This window comes from Poecilia formosa, unplaced genomic scaffold, assembly GCF_000485575.1.
Source record: "Poecilia formosa unplaced genomic scaffold, Poecilia_formosa-5.1.2 Scaffold155, whole genome shotgun sequence".
Classification (NCBI taxonomy): domain Eukaryota; kingdom Metazoa; phylum Chordata; class Actinopteri; order Cyprinodontiformes; family Poeciliidae; genus Poecilia; species Poecilia formosa.
In genome coordinates, this window is record NW_006800094.1 from 671,047 (window position 1) to 695,205 (window position 24,159).

At 39.3% G+C, this 24,159-nt stretch overlaps 2 protein-coding genes across 3 annotated transcripts in view; one reads left to right on the top strand and one right to left on the bottom strand.

Annotated features, from left to right (window-relative positions):
* nox4 (NADPH oxidase 4) overlaps positions 1 to 7,817 on the bottom strand; it is a 19,122-nt gene extending 11,305 nt beyond the window's left edge. For both annotated transcript variants that reach the window (XM_007564105.2, XM_007564104.2), the window contains exons 1-5: positions 7,364 to 7,817; positions 6,928 to 7,023; positions 3,663 to 3,773; positions 3,398 to 3,482; positions 148 to 245 (exon numbers count right to left, since the gene is read on the bottom strand). In XM_007564105.2, coding sequence (XP_007564167.1) covers positions 148 to 245; positions 3,398 to 3,482; positions 3,663 to 3,773; positions 6,928 to 7,023; positions 7,364 to 7,420 — 447 coding nt within the window. In that variant the 5' untranslated portion in view covers positions 7,421 to 7,817. The remainder of the gene's footprint in view (positions 1 to 147; positions 246 to 3,397; positions 3,483 to 3,662; positions 3,774 to 6,927; positions 7,024 to 7,363) is intronic.
* A 3,829-nt stretch (positions 7,818 to 11,646) lies between these two features.
* Positions 11,647 to 23,483, top strand: naalad2 (N-acetylated alpha-linked acidic dipeptidase 2). Its single transcript, XM_007564108.2, has 20 exons — positions 11,647 to 11,905; positions 13,290 to 13,401; positions 13,618 to 13,804; positions 16,471 to 16,572; positions 16,668 to 16,793; positions 16,897 to 16,977; positions 17,152 to 17,257; positions 17,954 to 18,047; positions 18,192 to 18,287; positions 18,712 to 18,797; positions 19,171 to 19,290; positions 19,373 to 19,455; positions 19,534 to 19,597; positions 19,682 to 19,749; positions 20,057 to 20,148; positions 21,419 to 21,509; positions 21,655 to 21,919; positions 22,030 to 22,111; positions 22,249 to 22,341; positions 23,058 to 23,483. Exons 1-20 carry the CDS (start codon positions 11,824 to 11,826, stop codon positions 23,245 to 23,247), a joined length of 2,220 nt encoding a protein of 739 aa, XP_007564170.1. The 5' UTR covers positions 11,647 to 11,823; the 3' UTR covers positions 23,248 to 23,483.
* The last annotated feature ends 676 nt before the right edge of the window (positions 23,484 to 24,159 follow it).

Below are 24,159 nucleotides of genomic sequence, written 5' to 3' on the forward strand. Positions count from 1 at the left end.
GAATAAAATATATCTTGATTTTACCTACAGCCCGTAAAAAAGAAATTGACATCACCCAGGAATTGATAACAAGTAAAAAAAAAAAACAGTGTTTGCTAACTGCTCAACAAATGTCCTATTGCAGCATCTCCACATTTATAACTCTACCTCTCCTCTGTAGCGAGCCAAGTTGAGAGCAGGAAAGTCATCTGAGTACCTCGAACTGAAGTTCACCACGTTTACCATGTGGGCCGAAACGTGCACAACTGCAGATGAAGAGAAAACATATTTTTTAGTGATGGGACTAAAAGTCGCACATGTAGGATTATTTTTTTTTTCCCCTCTTCAAAACTCAATCAAAGGAACTGCCGGAGGTCCACTCAGCAAAAAGGCAGAGCAGCTCAAACACACACTTCTTCCTGACATCACAGGCTAAGTACGCAGCCATTGAACAGCTGATGGAGTTAGAGACTGTAATCATGACACACAAGGGCCCTTTTCCTCTCCCCTATATCCTCTCCCACTCCCACTGTCTTCCACCCCCTCTTTCTGTCTGTTCTCACAGTTCGTCTCTCCTCCGTCCTGCTGACTCTCTGTCCGCAATGTCATTTGTCAACTGAGAATACAGAGCTTATATGAATGTGAGTGTTATTATAAGTGAAGAGATACATGGTTTTGATTGAGGGAAAAGCTTACAGATGATGTAACAGCAGAAAAAAAAAAGAAAAGAAAAGAAAGGAAAAAAACAGATTAATTGTTTTGAAGCATCAATTGTTAGCTGTTGGTCAAAGGTCAATTATCCAGACGGAAACATTCAGTACTGCACAGCTCGTGTGACTCATTTACTGACTTCTAAGTTGGGCTGCATGATGGCAGGAAACGTGTAATTGTGATCCTACTGCTGAATATTTCCACGATGACGTCAAATCTTGATTACCAGTATTTCTGTGGCTCTTTTGTTTCTTTACTTTCTTGTCCTCACCAAACTTTGTGAGCTTTAGCATCAACCACCACTATAAAAAATATATAGAACTAAATATATTATTTTGTTAACTTGATATATTGTGCAGCTCTGCTTCTCACTGTGGGACTGATATTTTTGGTAATTAAATAAATTGTTATTAATATCACTTTTAAATGTTGTGATTAAAGTGAAATTCTCCTTTGCAGGTATGTTTATGATCTAAGAGTAAGTCACAACATTCAAAGACCCTGTAATGGTACTTTGCTTAAATTTATACGCCTGAACTAGAAATTCCAACCATTTTCATTTTTCTTATGTTGAGAAATAAAAGTTACTGAATGCATATCAGCAACACCATTCTCAGCTGTCAGGCATATGTGTAAACACAGCATGAAAAGTAATAAATATCTTTGTGCGTCAGTTGCAATCAATGGTGCAACTGCACTGCTCAACAGAATGCAAATAGCTTAGCGAACAGAAACACAGCAATCATGGAACCACATAATTAAAGTAAGTAACAATTAGGAGTTTTAATAACAATTTTAAATGTTTTGGGTTTGAAAACATAATCAATTAGTTTGTCATTATCACCACATAATCACTAATCACAGTTTTCTTCCATGATATTGACATTTGTTAATTAACTCAGTAATTACTTTAATTACTGTACTTAAAAAACTGCCAGTAATTTATGTTGGTGTGTGATTGTTTTAACTGCAAAGCTGTTTTTATTATTATTATTATTGCTTATATAATAATTATGTACTTCAGAGACTAATTTGTCATTTCAGTGACCTACATCTACATCACATGTGTTACGAGATAATCTGTGAAAAGATGGAGCTCCTGCACCTCCTCTAAGCGCTACTATCTGAAGAAATGCACCACTTCCAATCACAATCAATCAGAGCTATGAGTTAGGTCTTAGTGCTGTCAATCAACCTTGTGTACCAGCTGCTCAATGTGCAACTGGTGGAGAAACAACTCACCATTACAGCGAAACCATTTATCCACCATCATGCTAACTAGTCTGAGTATTCATGGTAAGCTCTACTGTCAGAAAGAGTAGCAGAGAACAAGAGGGGGAGCAGCATGTATATGAGCATGCTTGACAGCACTAAGATCCTCCTCCTGGCTCTGATTGGTTGTTAGCACTGGAAACACTTGCAGAGGACAGAGGAGCTCAATTTTTTTTTCACAAAATATCTGTGTCATACTGTGATGACAAAATGACAATTTTAACAAATGTTAAAAATACTTTTTATAACAGTTAAACACTGCATCTTTGAGGAAAAGCATCTTTCTAAATTTAGTCAGATTTACCAAATTTGCTGTACTTTTTCACTATGACTCCAGAGAACTGTGTCAGCTTTGGGTTGAACCCCTTAAAATGCTCTCCTTCATAAATCAAGCTCCCCATGTTTACTTCCAGTTTGGCGACGGCGGGTCACTCCACCCAACCGCTTGCCGAAATCGATTTAAGCTTGAGTAAGCATGAAGAATGTACAATCCACACGTATCTTTTCGACTTCACAATTCCAACATAAAGCCTATAAAGTGGGTGAATGGGTTTAAAAGATCTGCCGCCTTTACCAATCAGACTGCATCTGCAAAAGAAGGGCATATTTAAAAAACACTCTGGAGGCTACATGTTGGAGCACAAGGTCTGATTCTGATTAAAATATTTCTCACATGAATCACCCACTTTCAGGGAAGTGTAATACATCATGTTGGAGGCGAGAATGAAGTTTGTTCACTTCTAAGTAATTATGTCCATTTCACTGTTTTTTGACATGTTTTCAGTTCCTTATGCCAGGCTTATGTTTTTAGTCTAGTAATATAAGCAGAAATTGTCCAATACCAGAGTAGAAATTTTGCAGTTTGCCTTTATTAACTCAATAATCGTTAAGTTATAAATTATTTTACAATTATGAAGAATTGTGTCATATCCATTATATTTTGCGCAGGAAGAAAGCTGTATTCTGCCTCCTTGATAACAATGATCTACCAAAATCAAAGAGTCTTCAGTCAACAGATGTTTAAACAAAATCAAGACAGCAGAGGAAACCCTCACAGCATGAAGCTTTAAATACAAAATGCCGCATTTAGTTACTGTTTATACCTAAGATGTAGTTAAATTAATGCCAGACAGCTTCTCAAAAAAAAAAAAAAAAACCCTGCAGCAAAACACGGATGAGTCAGAGGAAGAAGTCTGAAAAACCTGCGTCCTGGTAAATGCAAAGCTGTCTGAGGCTCACACGATGTCATAAAAGCAGAGAAAAAGTACAAACACGGGCTGATGAAACAGGCGAAATAATCTCCAAGATGGTTTACCAGGAATGCAAAACCACAATGCATCAATTTATCCACACTTTACATCCGCACAGAGCGTAGCAGAGATGCATAAAGGAATGAAGGAAAGCTCACTGGGGTGATAAAGAGCGGGCTTTTTACCTGAGAAGAGGCAGACAGCGATGCCACACGCAACATGAAAGGTCTTGCTCTTGTCCAGCAGCCGGCGCGTTTTCCTGCTCGATACCTGCATGATTGTGCAACACAGACAAAAATCACTGTATCAAGAAAACAGGACTGTTGTACGATGAGGCGCAGATCTAATATTTACCAGGAAACTTGTTGTGCTTTAGAAACCAAATGCAATTTCAGTTTTGAATTTGATCCCCTTGTGACTGGAGTCATTCATCTCCTGCGTGAGTCTTACCACGTGCGTTCCGCGTATGAAGGTGAGCACAGAGCGGCACATGGTCAGCAGCAGCAAGCTGCAGTTCAGGTTCAGCACAGACGCGGACGCTCGACTGATGCACACGCCGACCTCAGGGGGAGACACACACAAGCAATCACGGTCAGACAAACAGGGCTTATGTAATTAAGGGCAGCTGAGAGCCTGAGGCATGACTTCAACACAGAGGTTTACAGCAAACCACCTTTGTCTTTCACAATGTGGATGTCTGAGCCCACTAATAATTAGGTTGTGAATCAGCTGAGACCACAATGGTACAAATAAGTAACTCCAGGACTAAGACACAAGTAAGGAGGTTTGGTGGTAAGTCCAAGTTTGTCTCGTAAAGACAGAAATTATAGAAATTAGATTTTTTGTTGCTGTTGTTGTTCCGCCATCAGATTATAAACACAAACTGAAATTTGACTCTGTTATGTACCAACAGAATGTAGTGATGCAAATATACATTGTTTTTTTTGTTTTTTTTAGAAATAAAACTCAATGTGCATTTGTATTAGGCTTCCCTGACTCAATACTTAGCAAAAGGTCTTTTACAAAGATCAGTTTTGTTTGTCTATTTTCCTTTGCAAAAAATAGCTTCTATGAAGATTTTGGCAAACAATGACACATATTCTGAATTAGGCTTTGACTTAATGGACACGTCACTGTTGCTCTTGCTGTACATTTGGGGTTGTTATCCTGCATACGCACAAGCTGTTTTTTTCCCCGACTCTTTCCTGAAGGCCAGCTTTAGAGAGCATGCAACGGTATACCGCATGCAACTAATAGTTGTCATTTCATCAGATTCACACAGCTGTGTATCTCTGCAGCTCCTCCAGAGTTACCATTGCATTACTCAGATTAGTTTCTGAGTAATGCCCCCGCTTGGTCCGCCTGTCAGTTTAGGTGGAAGGACGCATCTTAGCGCATTTACAATTGTGCCATACTCCTCCCATTTTTAGATGATAGATTGAGCAGTGCTCTGAGAGATGCTCCAGGACTGGCATTTCAATAACATAGAACTGTTCCAAACATCACGACTATTGGTTGTACTGATGGTGCTTGTCCTTCACAGAACAGCTGCATTTGTAACGACATAAAACTACACACAAGAGAAGGTTGAATTCTGAAGGCAACAGGTGAACTTGATTTTATTTTCAATACATCTGCCAATGCAAATGCCCGCCAAGATGCTGAACAAAGAAAAAATGTTTTTTTCTTCCAGCTTATAATTACACCCTACTTTGTGCTTGGGCATAACAAGAAAAATCCAAATAAAATACAAGGAGTAAACATAATTTTGCAGGGCGCTGTATCCACATCCTTCAGGTCCAAGCATACAGATTTTACAGTAACTCATCTATTTTTTGGAGGTTAAATGAGGCGCAACATCTCAGAACACCAACATGTGACGAAACGCGGGGAAACACAGCTGGAGTAATGTGTGAGCAAGGCGGATGATCTGACTGAATACGTCTCAGTCTGCAGCTCAATAATCAAATTAAAGTCAGAAACGCTGAGCGCACTCTAGCATCTCATCAACTCAGCACATTTGCTGGGAGCTTTGTGCTCTGCAGGTGCTGCCACTTCTGGTTATCTCTGACTTTCCTCAAGAGTGTGTGGAGAACAAGATGAAGCTGTGAAGATCAAAGAAAACAAGAACACGAGACTGGAATCCATCCTGTGAAGATGTTCTGGTCTAAGACATCCAACAAAGTCAAGGAGGTTTGCTTAAAAAAAAAAAAAAAAAAAAAAAACAGACGAAGGCACAACCAGAGCTCTAATCTGCAGCCTATCGAGAAAAAGTATGGTGGTAAAGAAAAGGACAAGTCAGACAGGAAGAATCACAACTGTCTGCACAGCTGACTGAAGTCGGTGTTGAAATGCAAGAATGATGCGGAGAACAGAGCAACGCTTGAACCTAAATATAACCTAAGGGTAACCTCAGCAAACTCTATTCTGATCCTTTAATTCTTAAAAACTTCATACGCATACACACACACACACACACACACACACACCCATACACAAACAGATGCACACACACAATCTCTCTTCAGAGCCTCTTAAAGAAAGGCAGCTGATGTCAAGACGGAGATCCGATACCCTCCTTTCTGACACCCCATACAGTCCTGCCAAGCAGGTGAATAAGATAAGAGGCTATTTGAAGTATTATTGCTCTGGAAACACATCGCACTCGCTCTCGTACTCATGCACATAAAGACAGACATAAACTTAAGCCCTCCGGTGAGGCATTCAGTGGAACAAGCGGCGTGCCCACACTTGCCCCTTTCCTCCCCTTTTGCCTCCCACTGTACAGGCAGTGCAATAGTTCACACATGCTGCTTGCTGCCATTTCTCATTGCTTCTGGTTGCTCTGAGGGCACACACTTTACTCTGTGTAGGTTTTCTACAACTTTGCTGCCTTTTCTGGTGGTTTGAAAACTGACATTTACAAATGCGGTGTATTTACCGTTTCTCGTTAGCAACGAGAAACGGATCCGTCTTAGGATCCGGTCTTAGCGCAAATATTACCGGTTGTAAAATACACGCAAAAACAAAATTGTTAATTCAGTTCTTGTTTCATGAGAAATAAATGGATGCAAACTAAAGTCACACTAGGTACATACAGGGTTTATCTGTAAGTAGTTCTAAAACCTTCCGCACCTCATGTTTTAACAACACTTTGAGATGCACAGTGCTGGTTTTTCCCTAAATGCAAAATTTTGCCTATATACCAAACTCGGTCTCATCAGACAGCTTCCACATGTTTACCGTGTTTCCATTTGATAACTTTTTAGTTTCTCCTTGTTTACAAAGGACAGATTTACAGTGTACTACGAACTGTCGTCCTGTCAACAGATTCGCCCCCCCCCCCCAGAGCTTTAAACCCCGCAGCTCCTCCAGAGTAACCACAGATGTCCTGACTGCTTCTCTGAATAATGTTCACCTTGGTCAGCCGGTCAGTTGAGGTGGAAAGTGTAAATAGCTATAATGACTCTTGTTTCAAAGATCTTTCAGACTTGTTACTCAATAAAAGCTCTCTCCATTGCTTGGCAGTAGCAGTGGTTCACCACAAAGGCTTCCACAAGCACAAATACGCATACTTCTGTAGCGAAAAAGACAAGAATCTTAGTTGCCAAATGAGTTTTTAAAAGATTTGATGAACTTTTAAAAAGATCATTTTTAAAATCTTGTGTACTACCCGCCACAATATGTCACAGGCATAAAACAGTACGTTTCTCACCCCCAGCATCTTGTAGAGGTAGTGGTACTGCTGCCCCGTTGAGAACAGCAGGAAAGTGTTCAGGAACAACCAGGCGTTTGCTCCCAGCCACAGCATCTATACAACAGGCACACACAGAAATAAAATACAATTAACACAGAGTTTATACTTACAGCAATCTCAAATTCACTTCCAGAAAGAAAATGATGATGGCAACGGTTCTTAAAAACTACTCGTCCTTACTTTTTACCTCAATGATGATGTAAATTTATGTGACAAGTAAAGGACACATGATTAACAACAATCTCTATGGTTTGTCCACCAGCGGGACATTCCCTAAAAAACATCTAAAACATCTAAAAAGTGAACATCAGTGATGTCAATCAAAAGACAAGCAGAAGAATAGACATAAACCAAGGGGGGGTAGTTTTAAGGTTTGTCCCAAAAGTTCCCCCACCAGGACCAAGTGCTTCCCTCCCTCGTTGGCGACCCAGCTCCGCAGGGACACAGCCATGGTGCCTTCAGGGTCTCCGCCGCTGCCTGCTGGAGCTGCCCCAGGTTTTCACAAACGCTCCGGTCCGGTCAAGAGGTCGGAGTTCGGTCCTCCCTGCAGCTCTTGTCTGTGTCTGTCTAACCGGTGTCTGCTCCGATACGTACAGTCCGTACTCCCCCTCCCTGCTCTGAACGCGTTTTGACTTTTCATCCCCCTCTCTCTAAAAAAAAAAAAAAAAACAACTTCCAGCGGTTGAAACCCCACGCTACCGCCTCTGTACTTGCATCATAATCTCAGTTTATCTTTCTGCACGACTGACGTACAGAAGCCTGAACAATAAAGATTAGAGAATTAAAATGACAAAACTACTAAATTCAGAAAATGACAAAGTTAAATCAGCAGGGCAGAACAATGAACATCGCTTCATTGCTCCTCGCCTCTTCTTTCCGCCACGAGAGGGAGCCACAGACCAAAATGTCTAAGTGAAGCTTTTTCTTTTTTTTTTTTTAATGTTTTCATTGTTAAATATCCATCCATCCATTTTCTGTACAACCTCGTGAGGTAGGGAGGGTTGCTGGTGCCTGCCTCCAGCTATCGTTCTGGGCGAGAGGCGGGGTCACCCTGGACAGGTCGCCAGTCTGTCGCAGGGCAACACAGAGACACACAGGACAAATAACCATGCACACACACTTTCACCTACGGACAATTTAGAGAGGCCAATTAACCTCACAGTCATGTTTTTGGACTGTGGGAGGAAGCCGGAGTACCCGGAGAAAACCCACGTATGCACAGGGAGAACATGCAAAATCCATGCAGAAAGACCCCCGGCTGGGAATCGAACCCAGAACCTTGTTGCTGCAAGGCAACAGCTCTATTGTTAAATATACCTATTTAATTTCAAACATACATTATTAATGGAGGTGCCATGTTCGGGACCTCCAACTAACATGGCCCCTTACTGGTTGGGGGCACTGTGTAGTTTCATACTGTGGTAAATCTGCTTCTGCCTATTGGTAACTTAAAAACGCATCGCACTTTGTGAATGAGATACAGAGACAACATTATGGATAACAATTGCTATTGCATCATAAATCAGATTGCAACAAAGATATTTATTTATTTATTTATTTATTTATTTATTTATGTACAGTTTTGGCCATATTAACATGCATCATGGACATGAAGTCCATATTGATTCAACCTTCCATTTGGAGTAGGGAACAAACTGTTCCTGCTCTGATGAATCACAGAGAAAAGTGATTAGAACAGGATAGACCATAATCTTTCCTCCCCATCTTAAAGTCCTTGAGACATGCTCCCTGTAGGGAGGACAGGTAGCACAGATTATGAGATTAGTATCGTTGTTCGGTGAGAAAAGACAGGTGTGTCCAAACATCTATCTACTTACAGGTTAGGTGAAGCTGATTGATACTATATAGATAATCCTTTATCTTCATTGCTCCACCACCTTTCCAACAACACTTGCAATATTACACAGCTGAATGTTTTTCCTGTCTGACCATAAAACTATATCTTCTGCAGACATTTGACTTGTCCATGCGACTATCTAAACTCTAACTGAGCTTGAAGACTTCAGTATAGAAGCAGGAGCTTCTTTCTTAGTCGGGAGCCTCTCAGTCTATTTTGATGTCAAACAAAAATGACAGTAGGGGATCATTAGATCACCATTGCCAAGGATAGAGGACATCAGTCCATCTGGACAAATGATCCAAGAGCGTACTAAGAGACCTTTCACACCCAGGACATGCCTACTCCCTCACTATCCTCCCATCAGGAAGCATGACAACACACAGAGTTTGTACAAAGCAGCTCAGGATCAGCTTCTTCTCTCATGCTGTGGGCAGCTTGCTAAAACAACCACCCTGAAAACAGGGTGGGAAGCACAGGGGTCACAAATGAGGAGTTTAAGAACCGTGGATGACATGAAACTTAACTGTATGGCCTTAACACACCATATAGTTCTTAATTATTTAGCGTTATCACGGATTTTATTTCTATTTTTAACTGGATTCTTTTTCTTTTCAATAGCATTTTATCACAAATATGAATATTTGAACAGGGGGTTTCTTTTCTTATTGCCAAATCTAAGTAGTTCTTGCTCTTTTGTATTGATGTTTTTAATGTATTTAACTCTTATGTGAGATGCCAATATAACTTAACTTATAATATAAGTTGTCATAATATAATATGTCAACTTGCCTTTCCATCAGTCAGTCATTCTTTTTTCCAAAACTCCCCTGAATTGGTAATTGGTTATTCATTGGTTACCAATTACCAATTCATTGGTTATTCATTGGTTAGATCAACCAATGAACAACCAGTCTGACAATGGAAGGACATGGATTTGGACAAGGTCAACAGCCAGCACGAAGAGGAAGAGGAGTGAGGTTGTGATGAAGGAATAGATAATGATTTGTGACCCACAACAAGATGCTGATGGACTTCTTTTCACTCTACTCCTCATTATTTAACCCCGTTCGCTAAATTATCTCAGTACGAAGAAGGAAAGCAGGAAGATTGCACTGTAATTTCTACAGCATTGCATGTACACATTTCCTTAAGGGGATTGTCCCATTTCTACCTTACTTGGGTTTTATTTTACGTTGTCCTCTGCAGTGTTGTCTGTTCCTTTCTGTATCACAATGACATGCAAAACATTGTAATTTGCCAACAAATTACATTGAAAGAGTTTATATGAATCTTGTCTACTTGTCAACAAAACTTTAGAAAAAATTTACAACAAAAAATCCCTCAAGAGTACAGTAATATTGACAGGATGATAAAACATGTTGCCAATATGTAATATAACATCTTAGCCATACACAATGAAACAAGAATTTGTCACTCTGATGGCACTGACATGTTCATTAACTATTCAGGATTTTGAGGAAAAGTCTGGCTTTTGTAGGTAATCCATGTTTTGCTATTTGTACAGATTGTTTTGAGAAATGCATTTGCTGCTTTGCAAATGTCAAGGATTATTCAAGAAATGCACCAAAATGACTGTGAAAAACTCTAAAGGGGCCTTCAAGAGACTATTTTTTTTAATTAAATCAAGCATGTTTTCCCACTCGGAGACAGTCTGATCATTAGTCTCTGGTTTTAAAGTTAAGTAGAGATTGTTTTCCCAGATTACTGTGAAAAACCAGAATGTGTCTGCAGAAATCTGATCACAGTGACAGTATTTGAGTTACAGATTAGGGAGGATCCTTACTGAGCACATGTGCTTCTTTACGCTTCAGTCAATTGGTATTTTAAAATACCTGTGTTTATAGTGATTATACAAATTCTTGGAAAGATATAGTGAGTAATTTCACCATAGCAGACTAACATCCTGTTATGTTTTACTCCAACCATTTAACATAAACTGTGACCTCTGAAAACTGCGCTTGAAAGAACCAGCTACCTGAGTGTAAATAGTCAACAATAGCAAAGGGTTGGCTCAAAAACCGTTGAAATAGAATAAAATCAGCCATTCCACACAATGTAAAGGAGCAGTTTCAATAAGAGCCTCAGATAAAAAGCACCCAGAGGACAAGCATAGCTGTGACCTGTGTTGACTTTCTGCATTCCTGAGAGCAGAGGCTCACCAATTCACGCTCCAGTCCATCAGATGAAAGGGAGATCCTTCACAGCACACAGCTGTTCGGAGACCCAGGAGAGACTGCAGCAGAACAACGGAGTACACCTGCTGCAGTGTGGGAAACCAAGACTGTCCCGCTCTGACAGCAGCTTACAGGAGCGGTCCAACATAAACCTTCAAGTAAATCCAAACAGAAATTGCTGCAAACCAAGTTCTCATTGCTAGTGAGGCTGGCTTTAAATATGAAAATTCCTGTTTTTTCAGAAATACTCAAAACAAATTTTGGTTACTTTTTTTATCCATTTTAAAAACAAGTTTTTTTTATATTGTCTAAGCCCTTAAAATACATTTAATCTGGATTTTTTTTTTTTTTTTTTTACCTATGGTCCTCTCTGCAGCTTTTTGAACTTTACAAAGTTAGTTCTGCAGCACTTCCTCAAGAGGAACATGAGTCAAGTTAATCATGCTGGGAGTCTCTCCTCTCCTTCCCTAATTTGAAAGTATAACATGTCCTGATATTAGACAGCCTCCTCAGGGTGGCCCTGTGCGCTCATAATGACAAATACTGAGTCAGCACATGAATGGCCAAGGTGCACATTAAATGCCCTGACAAAGAACAGCACTAATGAGCTCCCTCTCCCAACTTCTCTTTCACCGCCTCTAACAGACAGACTTTCAGCTCCTCCCTGCTCGCTTTGCCTCACTCCATCTCACTCTGCCTTTCTCCCGCTGTGCACTTCTAAGCAAATTACCCTCTTGATCTGAGCCTCTGCAGAGCCAGTGCTGTGTGGATCTCTGGGACGTTAAGAGCTGCTTGGAAATGAAGAGGGAGAGCAGGTTGGTTCGCTGGATCTGGTGGACTGTGGTTGTGACAGCTCTGTTCCTGCTAGGCTTCTGCATTGGTGAGACACAGAAACACAGCCTAACACAAAGTGTATGTTTGGGGCTGTTTGCTTTTGACTCAAATGTCGCAGTGTTGTGGGGACATTTAGCGTAATCATATGGTTTTTGCTCAGTAACCACTGTAATTGCATTAACAATTTTGATACGAAGAGGTTATGATCCGTGATGCTGTTTAGTTTCAGTGTGACTCATTCAGTATCTTTGGCACTGACAGCAGGGTAACACTCACTGCCTGTAACCACAGCCGTGTCAAAAATATAAGGCTGGCTAAGGCTGGTGACTCTCCACAGCAGATAAGTGTTTTTGACCAAAATCCGTGTGACCATCCCCCACTTTGAAGGACTGAGCAACTTAACCCAAATGAAACACAAGCAACCTCAAACAATGAATCATTGTAGCATTGTAGCGCTCTTTGGAAAGATACTAACAGTGTCACCTGTAGCAATGTTGCATATGTCAGATAACAAACGTAAAGTTTAAATTCAAAAGAATCCCGAGCTTATTTAAGTGCAACTTAGGACTGCAGGGCAGAAAACTGCTGCAGGAAGTTAGAAAAGTAGCAGTGGTGGCATTGTTTATGATTTCTTTATTGATTTTTTTTTTTTTACTTTGCCCTGTGCCATTATCTATTTCATTGTAATGCTTCTGTACTTTTCTATATGTGTTCACTGAAAAGTTAACTTTAATGCTATCAACAATTAGCCAAGCCACCAGTGTTTGAAGTGTCCAATGGAAGATAAAAACCTGAAAGCCACAGAACATTGCTGGCAACATACTAAAGGTGGTATTTCAAACTTTCCCACAATACAAAAATACTTGCACAGTGGTATATACTGTTAACCTCAAATTGCTCTTACCTAGTAACTAATTTAAAGATAGCCTAATCTTTTAACTTTACTTTTAACTTTATCTTCCTTCTGAAGAGATGTAGCATAATGTTTTTGGAATGGTGCTGCCAGTATTTTGACCTGAATCTGATCGAGAACCTGAGGGGGAAGCTGAAAATAACGGTGATGAACGTCAAAAACCTGGAGCACATTACAAACAAATATATTGTCAAACTAACAATGGAAACATGCAAAAAAAAGAACAAAACTATAAGAAGATTGATCATTGTAATCTTAATAAATATTTTACCATTGATTATTGACAAGGGTACAAGTAATCTTCTTTATGACCTCCTAAAATCTAAGTAAAAGCAAAAGTTTTTAGATTGATACTTTTACTTTTTTGTTGTTTCTTTTTGATATGTGAGTGTATGAATAATTTGGACCTTGTCTCTCACTGTTTTACTGTTATCTTCATAGAAGGGATTTATAACAAATGATATCTGCTAATCTTTCAAACATCCCGACGGTTTGCTTTGTACGCTTTGTGTTTTAGGATGGTTCTCAAAGCGCTCAAAGGCGACTGCAAACAACCACAAGACCTCAAGCAAATACCTGGTGGAGTTTTTGGACGAAATGCGGCCAGACCTGATCAGAGACCATCTCAGGTAAACAAAAGAAGCCATTCCAAACGAGGCTTTTCAAAAGGGCCTCTGCACCTAAAGAATTAAAGGAATGTGTCGGCTTCTAATTTCATTCCGTCCAGGCCGGAGAAAGACACAACTTGGAGAGCAAGCTGTATTGAATTTCAAAATCAGATATAAAAAACAGCTGACACAAGCCTTAAGACCACATGAGTGTCACAGCAACTGTCCTCCTTGCAGGAAATTCACCCGTCTCCCCCATCTGGCTGGAACGGAGCAGAATCTGAAATACGCAGAGGAGATCATGAAGGAGTGGAGAGACTTTGGATTGGACTCAGTGGAGATGGTGCCCTATGACATCCTGTTGTCCTATCCCAATAAATCACAGCCAAACTACATCTCCATAGTGGATCACAGTGGGAAAGAGGTAAGGAAGCTGCTAAGCAAGTACGATGTGCAGCAAGACTGACCTGTATAGCAGAAGACTGCATTTGTTTTCTTGCGTTTTGCATTCAGAATAACTTTCCCCATGTCTGGCGCTCACATTTACAAACTAATTTGACAGCATTCCTTGTGCGTGACTGGAAAACATTTAGTGAAACAAACCTAATTTACTGTCTTTAGCACTCTGAAGGAAGATTCTCCACAATCCCTTCATTTATCCCAATACTGTGAAAAAATGTAGATTTTCCCACAAGTTTCAATAAGGCTAATTCAGTCCAAAAACCACCTCAGAGTGTGATTGTGAAGTGCATGTGGGGATCACATACCTCTCCAGGCAGTTTCTCCTCCTTCCCCCTGCAAGTTTTCGCTCAGGTCCAAGGTCCTTTTATAGTTTCACTGTGAGATAAACCTCTGCTTGTGTCTTATGACACAGATAATGAAACGGCACAAAAACAACAAAGAACTGGGACTGTTGTTGCTGCGTGCTGGGATGCAGTGAGGAATTTTGACAAAATTCGGATGTACATTCAAGATAATTCAGTAATACTTTTCAGCTGACAAACGTCCAGCTGGACAACACGCATGTCCACTTTTGATCGCCACGTCTGGAGGCACAAAGCGAGGAAGTTTGATTTTATGGTAATACAATCCCAAACGTGTTTAAGCCTCCACTCGCTCAGTAAAGCTGATGTCACTGGGGGTTTTTTTTATTATTATTATTTTCATGGTGATTTTGATGTACCAACACTAATGTAATAAGCTCTTGCAATTTACTGTTGTAGTTTTATACTTAATTTTTTGTTCAAATTGTATGATTTAGTTTATTCAAAGAGATGATACCAAAAGGAAACAATCTAAGTTGGACTTAGCGACAGTGCTGTAAAATTTGCTCTTAAATCTATATTTCTTTTAAAATGTAAATTTAAAGTGGGATTTCATTATTAAGGAACAAAAACAAAAGTGATTTGCCTTTAAATCTAATAGCAGCAACAGTTGCCACTAAGCATTTCCCATAACATCAGTGTGGAGTATTTTCAGCCCACTTTTCTTTGCCGAATTATTTTTAATTCAGCCACATTGGGAAATTAGTAAGTGTGAGTATAAAGTTTAAATTAATGCAAAAGGATCTCAGCTTGATTTAGATAAAGATTGTTGAGCGATATGTTGAACAATTGAAGTGTGATGGCCTCGCGCCATCACAGTATCAACATTTCACTTTAGTCAGTATGATTAGTCAGATTGATCACAGTTTATTCATGTTTTAACAACAGGAGTAATTACTTTTCCCCACTAATAACTGGATCATTGTTTGTATTTACAGTGTATAAAACTGTGTGTAAACCAGAAAAACAACAAACCTTCAGGTCAGATGGTAAAAATTCAGTTCATTGAACTCTCATGACCCAACAGCTGAACATGAAATCTGTTCCAAAAATATACCAGAACTGATTGACTAATTGAACACAAGTGGTGCTAAAAACACACAAAGGAAAAAACACAAAGGCAGAGTAAAAATAAATCTGTGACAGAGTGTAACAAAGTAAAAAAAATATTAAAAAAATGCAACCACTAACCCAATAAACTTAAAGAATATTATCTAAATGAGTTCATCTGCTTCTTATCTCCTGAAATTACTAAATTAACAATTCTGTGTTAGAGCAAACTAAATGGATGTTTTTTGCTTATATGTTTGTTACAAGTTGGATCTGCTGTTTAAAATAATGTTTTATTATTGCTATGTTAGTTGCTGATAACAAAATGGAGAGCCATAAAAAGCTCAATATTGTAATTTATGTATGTGAATCAAAGCACAAATATCAGTGTCCTTTATTTGTGTAATGTTTTGGACAGTGGAGTTCAAAATGCATATTTATATAGAGGTTATAAAGTTTATTGTACCGAGTCTTTTCACATCAAACAGCTTAGTACAGTAGGGCTGAAACAATTAATCAGATTTATCATGAACAGTAATTAAGGCAAAACTGTAGAAAATATAGATACATTTTGCATTTAAGATGAAACCCCTTCTTTGTCTGTATATATAATCTACATGCATTATTAGAAGTATTTTTTAGCTGCAAATTCATCCTTTTCTACAAATGATCAAGCGTACACTAACGGAATGCTATGTCATTGCATTTTAGGCAATAAAATTCATATTTTCTTATTTTAAAAAGTAAATGAATTATTTATTTGTATTTTTGGCACTGGATGAAATAAACTAAGTGTCTAAAATAAGATGTCTGCAGTTGTTTTTATCTGATTACTTGATTATGGTTACTAATCATCAGAAAATTTGACAACTAAGATAATATTTAACAGCAGCCCTGTTTATTATTATACTGTAAGATGATGCAATATATTGCAATGTGTTGCTTTGTATCATATTGTGTCATATTATATTAGATTGTAATTGCATCAAAGTCAAAATGAGTCAAAAGCACAAAACATGTTGCATCAGATTGTATTACTGTGTAACTGATTGTGTTGTATTCTTTACACTTTTGTTGTGTCAAATATCAATGTTTCATGTCAAACAAAAAAAAAACAATGATGATATGAAGCACAACGAACTTTAAAAAAAATGGCAACTGACTCAGTTATTCAGCTTAATGCCATTCTGGTCTCATTATGTCTTCGCCATGTCAGGTTTTTAACACCAGCTTGGCTGAACCAGTTCCACAAGGCTACGAGGACGTCTCCAACATCGTGCCTCCATACAGTGCTTACTCTCCCAAGGGACATCCGGAGGTGCATTCAGATCCATACAGACACAGACACAACCACGACGAAAACGGAAAGCAGTGCAGCAAAATATGGTTCTTCTTTATTTCATGTGCCTTCAGGGAGATTTGGTGTACGTGAACTACGGTCGAACAGAGGACTTCCTCCAGTTAGAGAGAGAGATGAACATCAGTGTGACAGGGAAGATTGTAATAGTCAGATACGGGAAAATATTCAGAGGCAATAAGGTATTTAAAGATGTGATCTGAACTCAACGGGCTTACACTACACTTTTATCTGACATGACCAACATTAATAAGCACTCTCTCTTGTGCTCATTCTGTCTCAAAGGTGAAGAACGCCATGTCAGCAGGAGCAAAGGGAGTCATTATGTTTTCTGATCCTGCTGATTATTGGGCAACAGGAGTCAAGGTAACATGATACAAAGTAAAAAAATAAATAAATAAATAAAAAACATTCCAGGCTAAAAAAGTAAGAAATGTGGTATTCATTCTACCGATCCCTTGTTACTTACCGTCTGGGAGATTGTGAGAGGTGGGAAATAGATACAAGACAACTTCTGTCACTAACCTTGGCTTTGTGCAGCCGTACCCTGACGGCTGGAACCTGCCCGGCGGAGGAGCTCAGAGAGGAAATGTCCTCAACCTGAACGGAGCAGGAGACCCCCTCACACCAGGATACCCAGCTAAAGGTGTGCTAGAAAAGCTTCCTATAGCCTGCATGAGTGCATAAAATGCTTAGCAAAAGTGTTGATGTCCCTTGAACGTTTCCATGATTTGCCACAGTCACAGAGAAAGCCACAAGAATTTCAAACTCGCCACACGCCAGTGGAATAACAGCACAGCATAACAAGTGCTGTTTTTCCAAAGCTCTTGTTATGCTGTGGAATAACATGGTTTGTTCAGATGTGACCAATTTGGGTTTTCTGAACTGCAAACAAAATTATTTAAGTGGTTGAAAAGTTCAAAACATAAACCTGAACCTGAATACAACACCTTCACCATAAAACATGAAGGTGGCAGCATCATGCTGTGGGGGAGATGTTTCTTAAGCAATGACAATTTTATCAGGTCATTTTAAATAGGAATATGGATTAAACTAAAAGCAAGGAATCCTGGGTAGAAAGCTTGGAGAGGACTTGAGGTTATAGCTGAGGTTTATCTGTTAGCAAGAGAGCTAGCCTGAAAACAGACAGAGCTGCAAACAGACTTTAGATCCATGTGTTCAAATGGCTTAGTCAAAGTCCAGACCTAAACGAGCTGATGAATGGAAAATCATAAAAAACTTTTCTATCAATTCAAAGTGACAAAATGAGGAAAAAGTTATGGATGAGTTAGCAAAGAAAAGTAGAGAGGACAGTTTGTCACAGCTGTGTGTTTCCGTCCAGAATACACCTACAGACTCAACCCGGAGGAAGGAGTCGGACTTCCCAAGATTCCTGTTCATCCGATCGGCTTCCACGATGCAACACACCTCCTAAAGTACATATTTGATCTAATAGATGATGATGATGTGTGTCCAAATCATCATCTAACATGCAAAGTACTGCTTGCATATTTGCTGTAGGTATTGCAGTCGTTAATCTTTTCATGTAAAATATTTACGATGTGTTTGAAATACAACAGAAACATGGGAGGGCAGATTCCACCCAACAACTGGAAAGGAGCTCTGAACGTCTCCTATAAGACCGGACCGGGCTTCACAGGAGACTTCAAGAGTCAGTAAGTGTTCCTGATGCTGAAGGTGTCATTCTGCAATAAGACGATACCCGCACTCCCTCAGTTGTTAAAACCAACATCTCTTCTGTTAAACGGTCCTTCTGCCACTTCAGTTCGGTCTTCACTCTGTTTTGATTTATTAGGTGCCTCATCCTGCCTTTTTTTTTTTTTTTTCTTGTTGCTCCGTTCCAAACCTGTGACCCTTTGGTGGAAAGCAGCCAGTGGAAGCACAATGAGGCCTCTTGTGCCTCCTGTCTGTGACACACATTCACTTTCACACATAACCCTGCATGGAAACAGCATGCTGCACAGCAAACACACTTAGAAACTAGAATAAACGTTGCCCTTGCAGCAGTCGTTTAATGTTTGACATTGGCTCCTTTTGGTGTTTATTTCTCATCTTTGTTTGGATCCCGTGTCGTTGCAGGAAGGTCAGAATGAACATCTACAGCAACAATCAGGTATCGAGGATCTACAACGTCATTGGAAAGATTAGAGGAGCTTTGGAGCCAGGTACTTATTTATCTAAATTTAACTCATGAAACATACCTGATGTCAATTATTATACATGGTTTCTACTAGAATAGTCTGATGCTTGTATAAGCATCAGACTACATGTCTGATGCAAGCCCTGACACAAAACAGGGCAAGTTTTGTGTCAGGGCTACAAATCTATTATTAAAAATGACAAAGCGGTTTATTAAACTCATATCGTTACATTCCTAAAAAAGTAACGGCCTAAATCATATTTTGGCAAAAGTGATTGTGGATTAAAAGAAATCACCCCCTTTCTGTTGTCGAAAGATGATTTAAGCAAAAAGAAAATAATTTTTGGCATAAAAGGCAATAACTATGGGAAGGTGAGGATTGAACTGCTGTTGTACAGACCGATATGTGATCCTGGGAGGGCACCGTGACGCCTGGGTGTTTGGAGGAATCGACCCGATGTCTGGAGCAGCAGTGGTCCATGAAACAGTGAGGAGTGCTGGCAAGCTGCTCAAAAGAGGTGCAACTTCTCACACGAGTAAAACGGATAACAACAGATTCGGTGATCAGTTTTTCAGCGTCTCTATCTGATCGTGGCGTAGGTTGGAGGCCGAGGAGGACTGTGGTATTTGCCAGCTGGGATGCAGAAGAGTTTGGTCTTCTGGGATCGACAGAATGGGCCGAGGTAGAACAGACGCAATCGAGCATACGGGCTTATTGACACGCAGACGGCACACTGACTGAACTTCATCAATCCCAACAGGACAATGCCAGGCTGCTGCAGGAGAGAGCTGTGGCCTACATCAATGCAGACTCCGCCATAGAGGGTGAACAAACAAGAGTGTGACTCTGTCCTCTCAGTCAGAAGTAGTCGATTTGATTGGTTTTAATTTGTCTTTTTAACATTTCAGGTATGTACACACTGAGGGTTGACTGCACTCCGTCACTGCACACGTTAGTCTACGACCTCACCAAGCAGGTGAGCACAGCCTGTCTGATATATGTGGTTCTGATCATTGTTCACTTATGAGCTTCATAAATATCAATTCCATCTCGGGTTTTTAATAATGCAACAATTATACATAAAGTTAAAAAAAGGATCTCACCCCATGTTGATGTGAAATCTGGTGGATTGTGGGCTGTGACTTCTTCCAGCAATTCTCAGTTTACTCATAATAAATTTAAGATATTTACATATTTGTGAATGATGACCTGCCTGTCCTATCTTCTTGTTTTGTTTTCTAAATCTTGTCCACGTTTGATTCTCGGTCCACATTTTGCTGTAGATATCAAGTCCAGAGGACGGAGAGGAGGGAGTCTCTCTGTATGAGAGCTGGCATAAGAGGGACAACTGGACCAATGACCGTGACGCTCCCCGGTACAAAACCTTGTGATTTTATATTAATAACTACAAACTGTAATATGCAAATAAGTTAAGAAGGAAAACCATTCTCTAAATGTTGTTTACTGTATGAGTTTGTCATCAAAAATGATCTGAAATCATGAATAATTAACCAACAGCGACGTTGCTGAAGTGTTAAATGGGCTCTAATTTCTCTCTGCCTGCTTTGAAATAGTAGGTTTAATGTGTTTCCTCCAAATCTAGAGACATTCATTTGTAACTATACATTTACAGTTTTCATAATGCAGCAGCTTACACACCCAAACACAGTCCAGCAGCAAAGTAGAAACAAAGTGGTAAATAACTGGTGTTTCCAACCACCAGCACAAACCAGTAACCAGTAAGAAAGTTCCACACACTTCTACTGAGCATATAAACAAATTGCAGCACAAAATAGTGCCACCTACTGGTTCAATTAAGGTAAAAAGAATTGCTCCTATATTTGGTATTAGCCTCTGCATGTGGATTTTTTATGTTTCTCTAATATTATTTGCAGAAATGTTTAAGCTTAAGGTTGTATAAACACTTAATCAATTCAGATCATAGACCTTAAGATTTAGCTTTTTAATACCAGTGTTTTGTGGACTGCATGGTTTAGAGTTTTGATTTGAAGTTCTCAGGAACTGAGCGCTTCTTAAAACAGCAGATTTCAATTTTCTCCATTTCCTTTGGATAATCTCATCCAGACTCTTTGACAAAATGAAATCATGAAAAGACGATGCAGCCATCACTACCCGACCATGTTAGACTGGTCAGTGGTAACAATGATCTATTTTGTGTTTGGCTTTTCTCATGTATCCCTTTTTTTGTTACTTTGTGTTTTTTCTAAGCACTTTTAACCGATTAGTGAAATCTTGTATAGCCAGAAGATTTTGCTTCTTGTTTTCCAAGAGTCGCTGACATGAGATGTGATCAATTTTCAACCAGCTGTCATAAGTCTTCACAGCTGTTATGACACCAAAGACCGATGTAAAAGTCTGTGTTTTGAAAGCTTCCCAGTGGAGAAAAAAATTATGTAATCTACATTAAGATCAACTGAAGAACAATGAAATGTGATTATAAAAGAAAAGAAGTAGCTGTGATGCCATTTGCGAACTATTACATTTATGCGATAACTTCTCAGGTGCAAAATAGGCAACTATTTAAAATATGTTGTCTATTCTTAGCTAATTATTTGGAAGGAAATATATATATATAAATCCAAAAATCACTAAGTAAGTATGTCTTCCTCCCCGGTTTGATTTAGGATCAGTAAACTTGGGTCAGGCAGTGACTTTGAGGCCTATTTTATCCGGCTGGGAATCGCGGCAGGCAGAGCCAGATACACCAAGAACAAGGTGAGACTCCTCAGAGTGCTGGATCTGCATACATACAATAATCTTCTGCCACATTGTGTATTTTAAAGGCATAAAGTGTGAGCATGACGAGCTGTGCTTGGATTAACGGACGTTCTGTTCTCTGTATGTTTGTGTGTCCGTTCAGAAAACAGAGCGATACAGTAGCTACCCTGTCTATCACAGTGTGTATGAAACCTTTGAGATAGTGGAGAGGTTTTACGACCCGACCTTCAGGAGGCTCCGGGCGGTGGCTCAGGTGAGAGGAGGTCTCATCTTCCTGTTGGCAGATTCCCAGGTGCTTCCTCTCGATGCTAACGAGTACGCAGACTCCCTGAGGAAGTACGCAGACAGCATCGCACATCTGGCACAGACACACGCAGAGCTAATGAAGACGTACAACGTGTCATTCGGTGAGCTCGTGTTCACTTTTACCTGTTGATACTGCTGACCGCAACTTGGTGTATTTTTATAGCTGGAGTTAAAGATTTCTTAAAGTTTTCTCTTTTTTTTTATTTTCTAGAGTCTCTGTTTTCTGCAGTGAAGAACTTTACGAATGCAGCCAAAGATTTCCATGAGCGCCTGCAGACTCTCGACAAAGAGGAGTAAGAGCTTGAAACCTTTTACACCTGTGGTTAAACAGAAAATAATAAATAACAGGTTGAACCCTCTAATTTATGCAGACATGGAAACTGCTGTTCCTTTTAACAGTGATTTCCAATGCAGTGGTATTTTGTGTTAGTCCTTTACAGGTGCGAATCATGAATGACCAACTCATGTACCTTGAGAGAGCCTTCATCGACCCTCTTGGCTTGCCAGGCAGACCTTTTTACAGGTTAACGCTCTTCATACTTGGATAACAGATCTACAGAATAAGTACAAGCCTTAATTACTCTGCCAACTTATCACCAGTGTGCATGGTGACTGTTTTGGCCCAGGTTTAATCTGGCAGGTAAAGTTTTAGATGAGTGTCTCTGTCAGTAGGAATGAAAATCAGGACGCTGATTGTATGACGAAATGTTTGACATTTACACAAGTAAGAGGGCTTTAAAACTCAATTTTTCCAACATCATAGTTGAACATTTTAAATCTACCATATTTATATTTACATATTATTATTTTTAATTTGACCTGTTTCCATGTACCATTCGATCTACAACACATTTCATACACTTAAAAAACATTGAGTAGATCAACTTATCAGCCATTTCAGGTTCAAAGTTGATTTATTCAGTTATTTCAGTAATTATTTTATATAATTCTTGTGCTACACTCGACAATTAAATAATTTTAACTGCTGCTGCTTCCAAAGAAAACCCTCACATCATACATATTTCTTTAATGTTTTCTTTAGTTTGCATGCTTAGCCTTTCATAAATTCATGCAAGGCCACGCTACTTTATTTTGCTTAAGAGCTTTAAAGAGGATGACCAGATTTTCTCCTGTCTAATTTCAGCATGTTTTCAAGGAACGCACAAATATGTTGTCTCACATCTCCACTCCTGTAACACAACGCTGTCTTTTCTCCCCCATCTCTACTCTGTTTCTCAGGCATGTGATTTTCGCTCCCAGCAGCCATAACAAATATGCAGGGGAATCTTTTCCTGGGATATACGACGCACTGTTTGACATTGAGAACTCAGCTGACCCGGACAAGGCCTGGCGGGAAGTTAAGCGTCAGATCAGCATAGCAGCATTCACAGTTCATGCCGCTGCCATGACTCTGACTCCGCCTGCCTGAAAGCACAGTCTGACGCACAGAAATCAGAGGACTGTTATATCACGATGTGATGAGACTGTATTTTTTTAATTTTTCATTTTTCTTCAACACACTCAGACAAATCAAGCTCTGCAGCTTATCAGGTCAGTTTTCCAGACCTTGGTGAGTGCTGTGAACGTGATCAAAAAGCAAATTTCTTTGTTTCTAATTAATTGTTTGCTACGAGAAACAACAATAAAAACACTGTAAACAACAAATTATTGATGTTTTTCTTTAACACAGAATAAGAGGAAATTTATGTGGCAGTTTAATATTTAAGTTTTATACATGTACCCACGATAGCAGCAATGAACCATGAATCAATGCCACATCAATGAATCAATGTATAGAATCATAAAAGCATTTATTTATATATATATATACTGTAAACACAAGCAGTTTATATGTCGTTCTTCAAATCAATCAAAGGACCATTATCAAAGTGGTGCTATAAAACTTTTTAGCCATTTTACTTCAAAGTCCAGTTTACAATCTTGCCTGAATAGACCAGCTGTGGGATCATTGTTGAACCAATGTTCAACACACGAGGGCGNCTATAATGAATCGTGTTATCTCAACATGATTCAATTTCATAAACGTTAAGTTGATGAATTTCTTGTTTGTTCAACATGATTTTATCACATTTTTGTTTAAAACATGAAATTATTGTTTTAAAAGTACATGATATTCTTTTATTAATGTAATAACCCCCTAAGTTCATTTTGTTGAGTGTACTGTTCAATTCAGTTTCGTGTTTAAAGCAGGTTGTCTGAAACTGTATTCCTGGAGGTTCAGAGTCCTGCAAGTTTTAGATGTCTGTCTGCTTTAGCAATATGAACTCATTGGTATAGCTCTATAAAGCTTGTCTGGATTCTAGTATTGCAGTTTCACCAT

Bases quoted from the DNA above. Each gene is read 5' to 3' on its own strand.
- naalad2 (XM_007564108.2), top strand. From the start codon at position 11,824: ATGAAGAGGGAGAGCAGGTTGGTTCGCTGGATCTGGTGGACTGTGGTT. The intron at 13,402-13,617 runs GTAAACAAAAGA...TCCTCCTTGCAG, and splicing joins CTGATCAGAGACCATCTCAG to GAAATTCACCCGTCTCCCCC. The intron at 21,920-22,029 runs GTGAGCTCGTGT...TTTATTTTCTAG, and splicing joins GACGTACAACGTGTCATTCG to AGTCTCTGTTTTCTGCAGTG.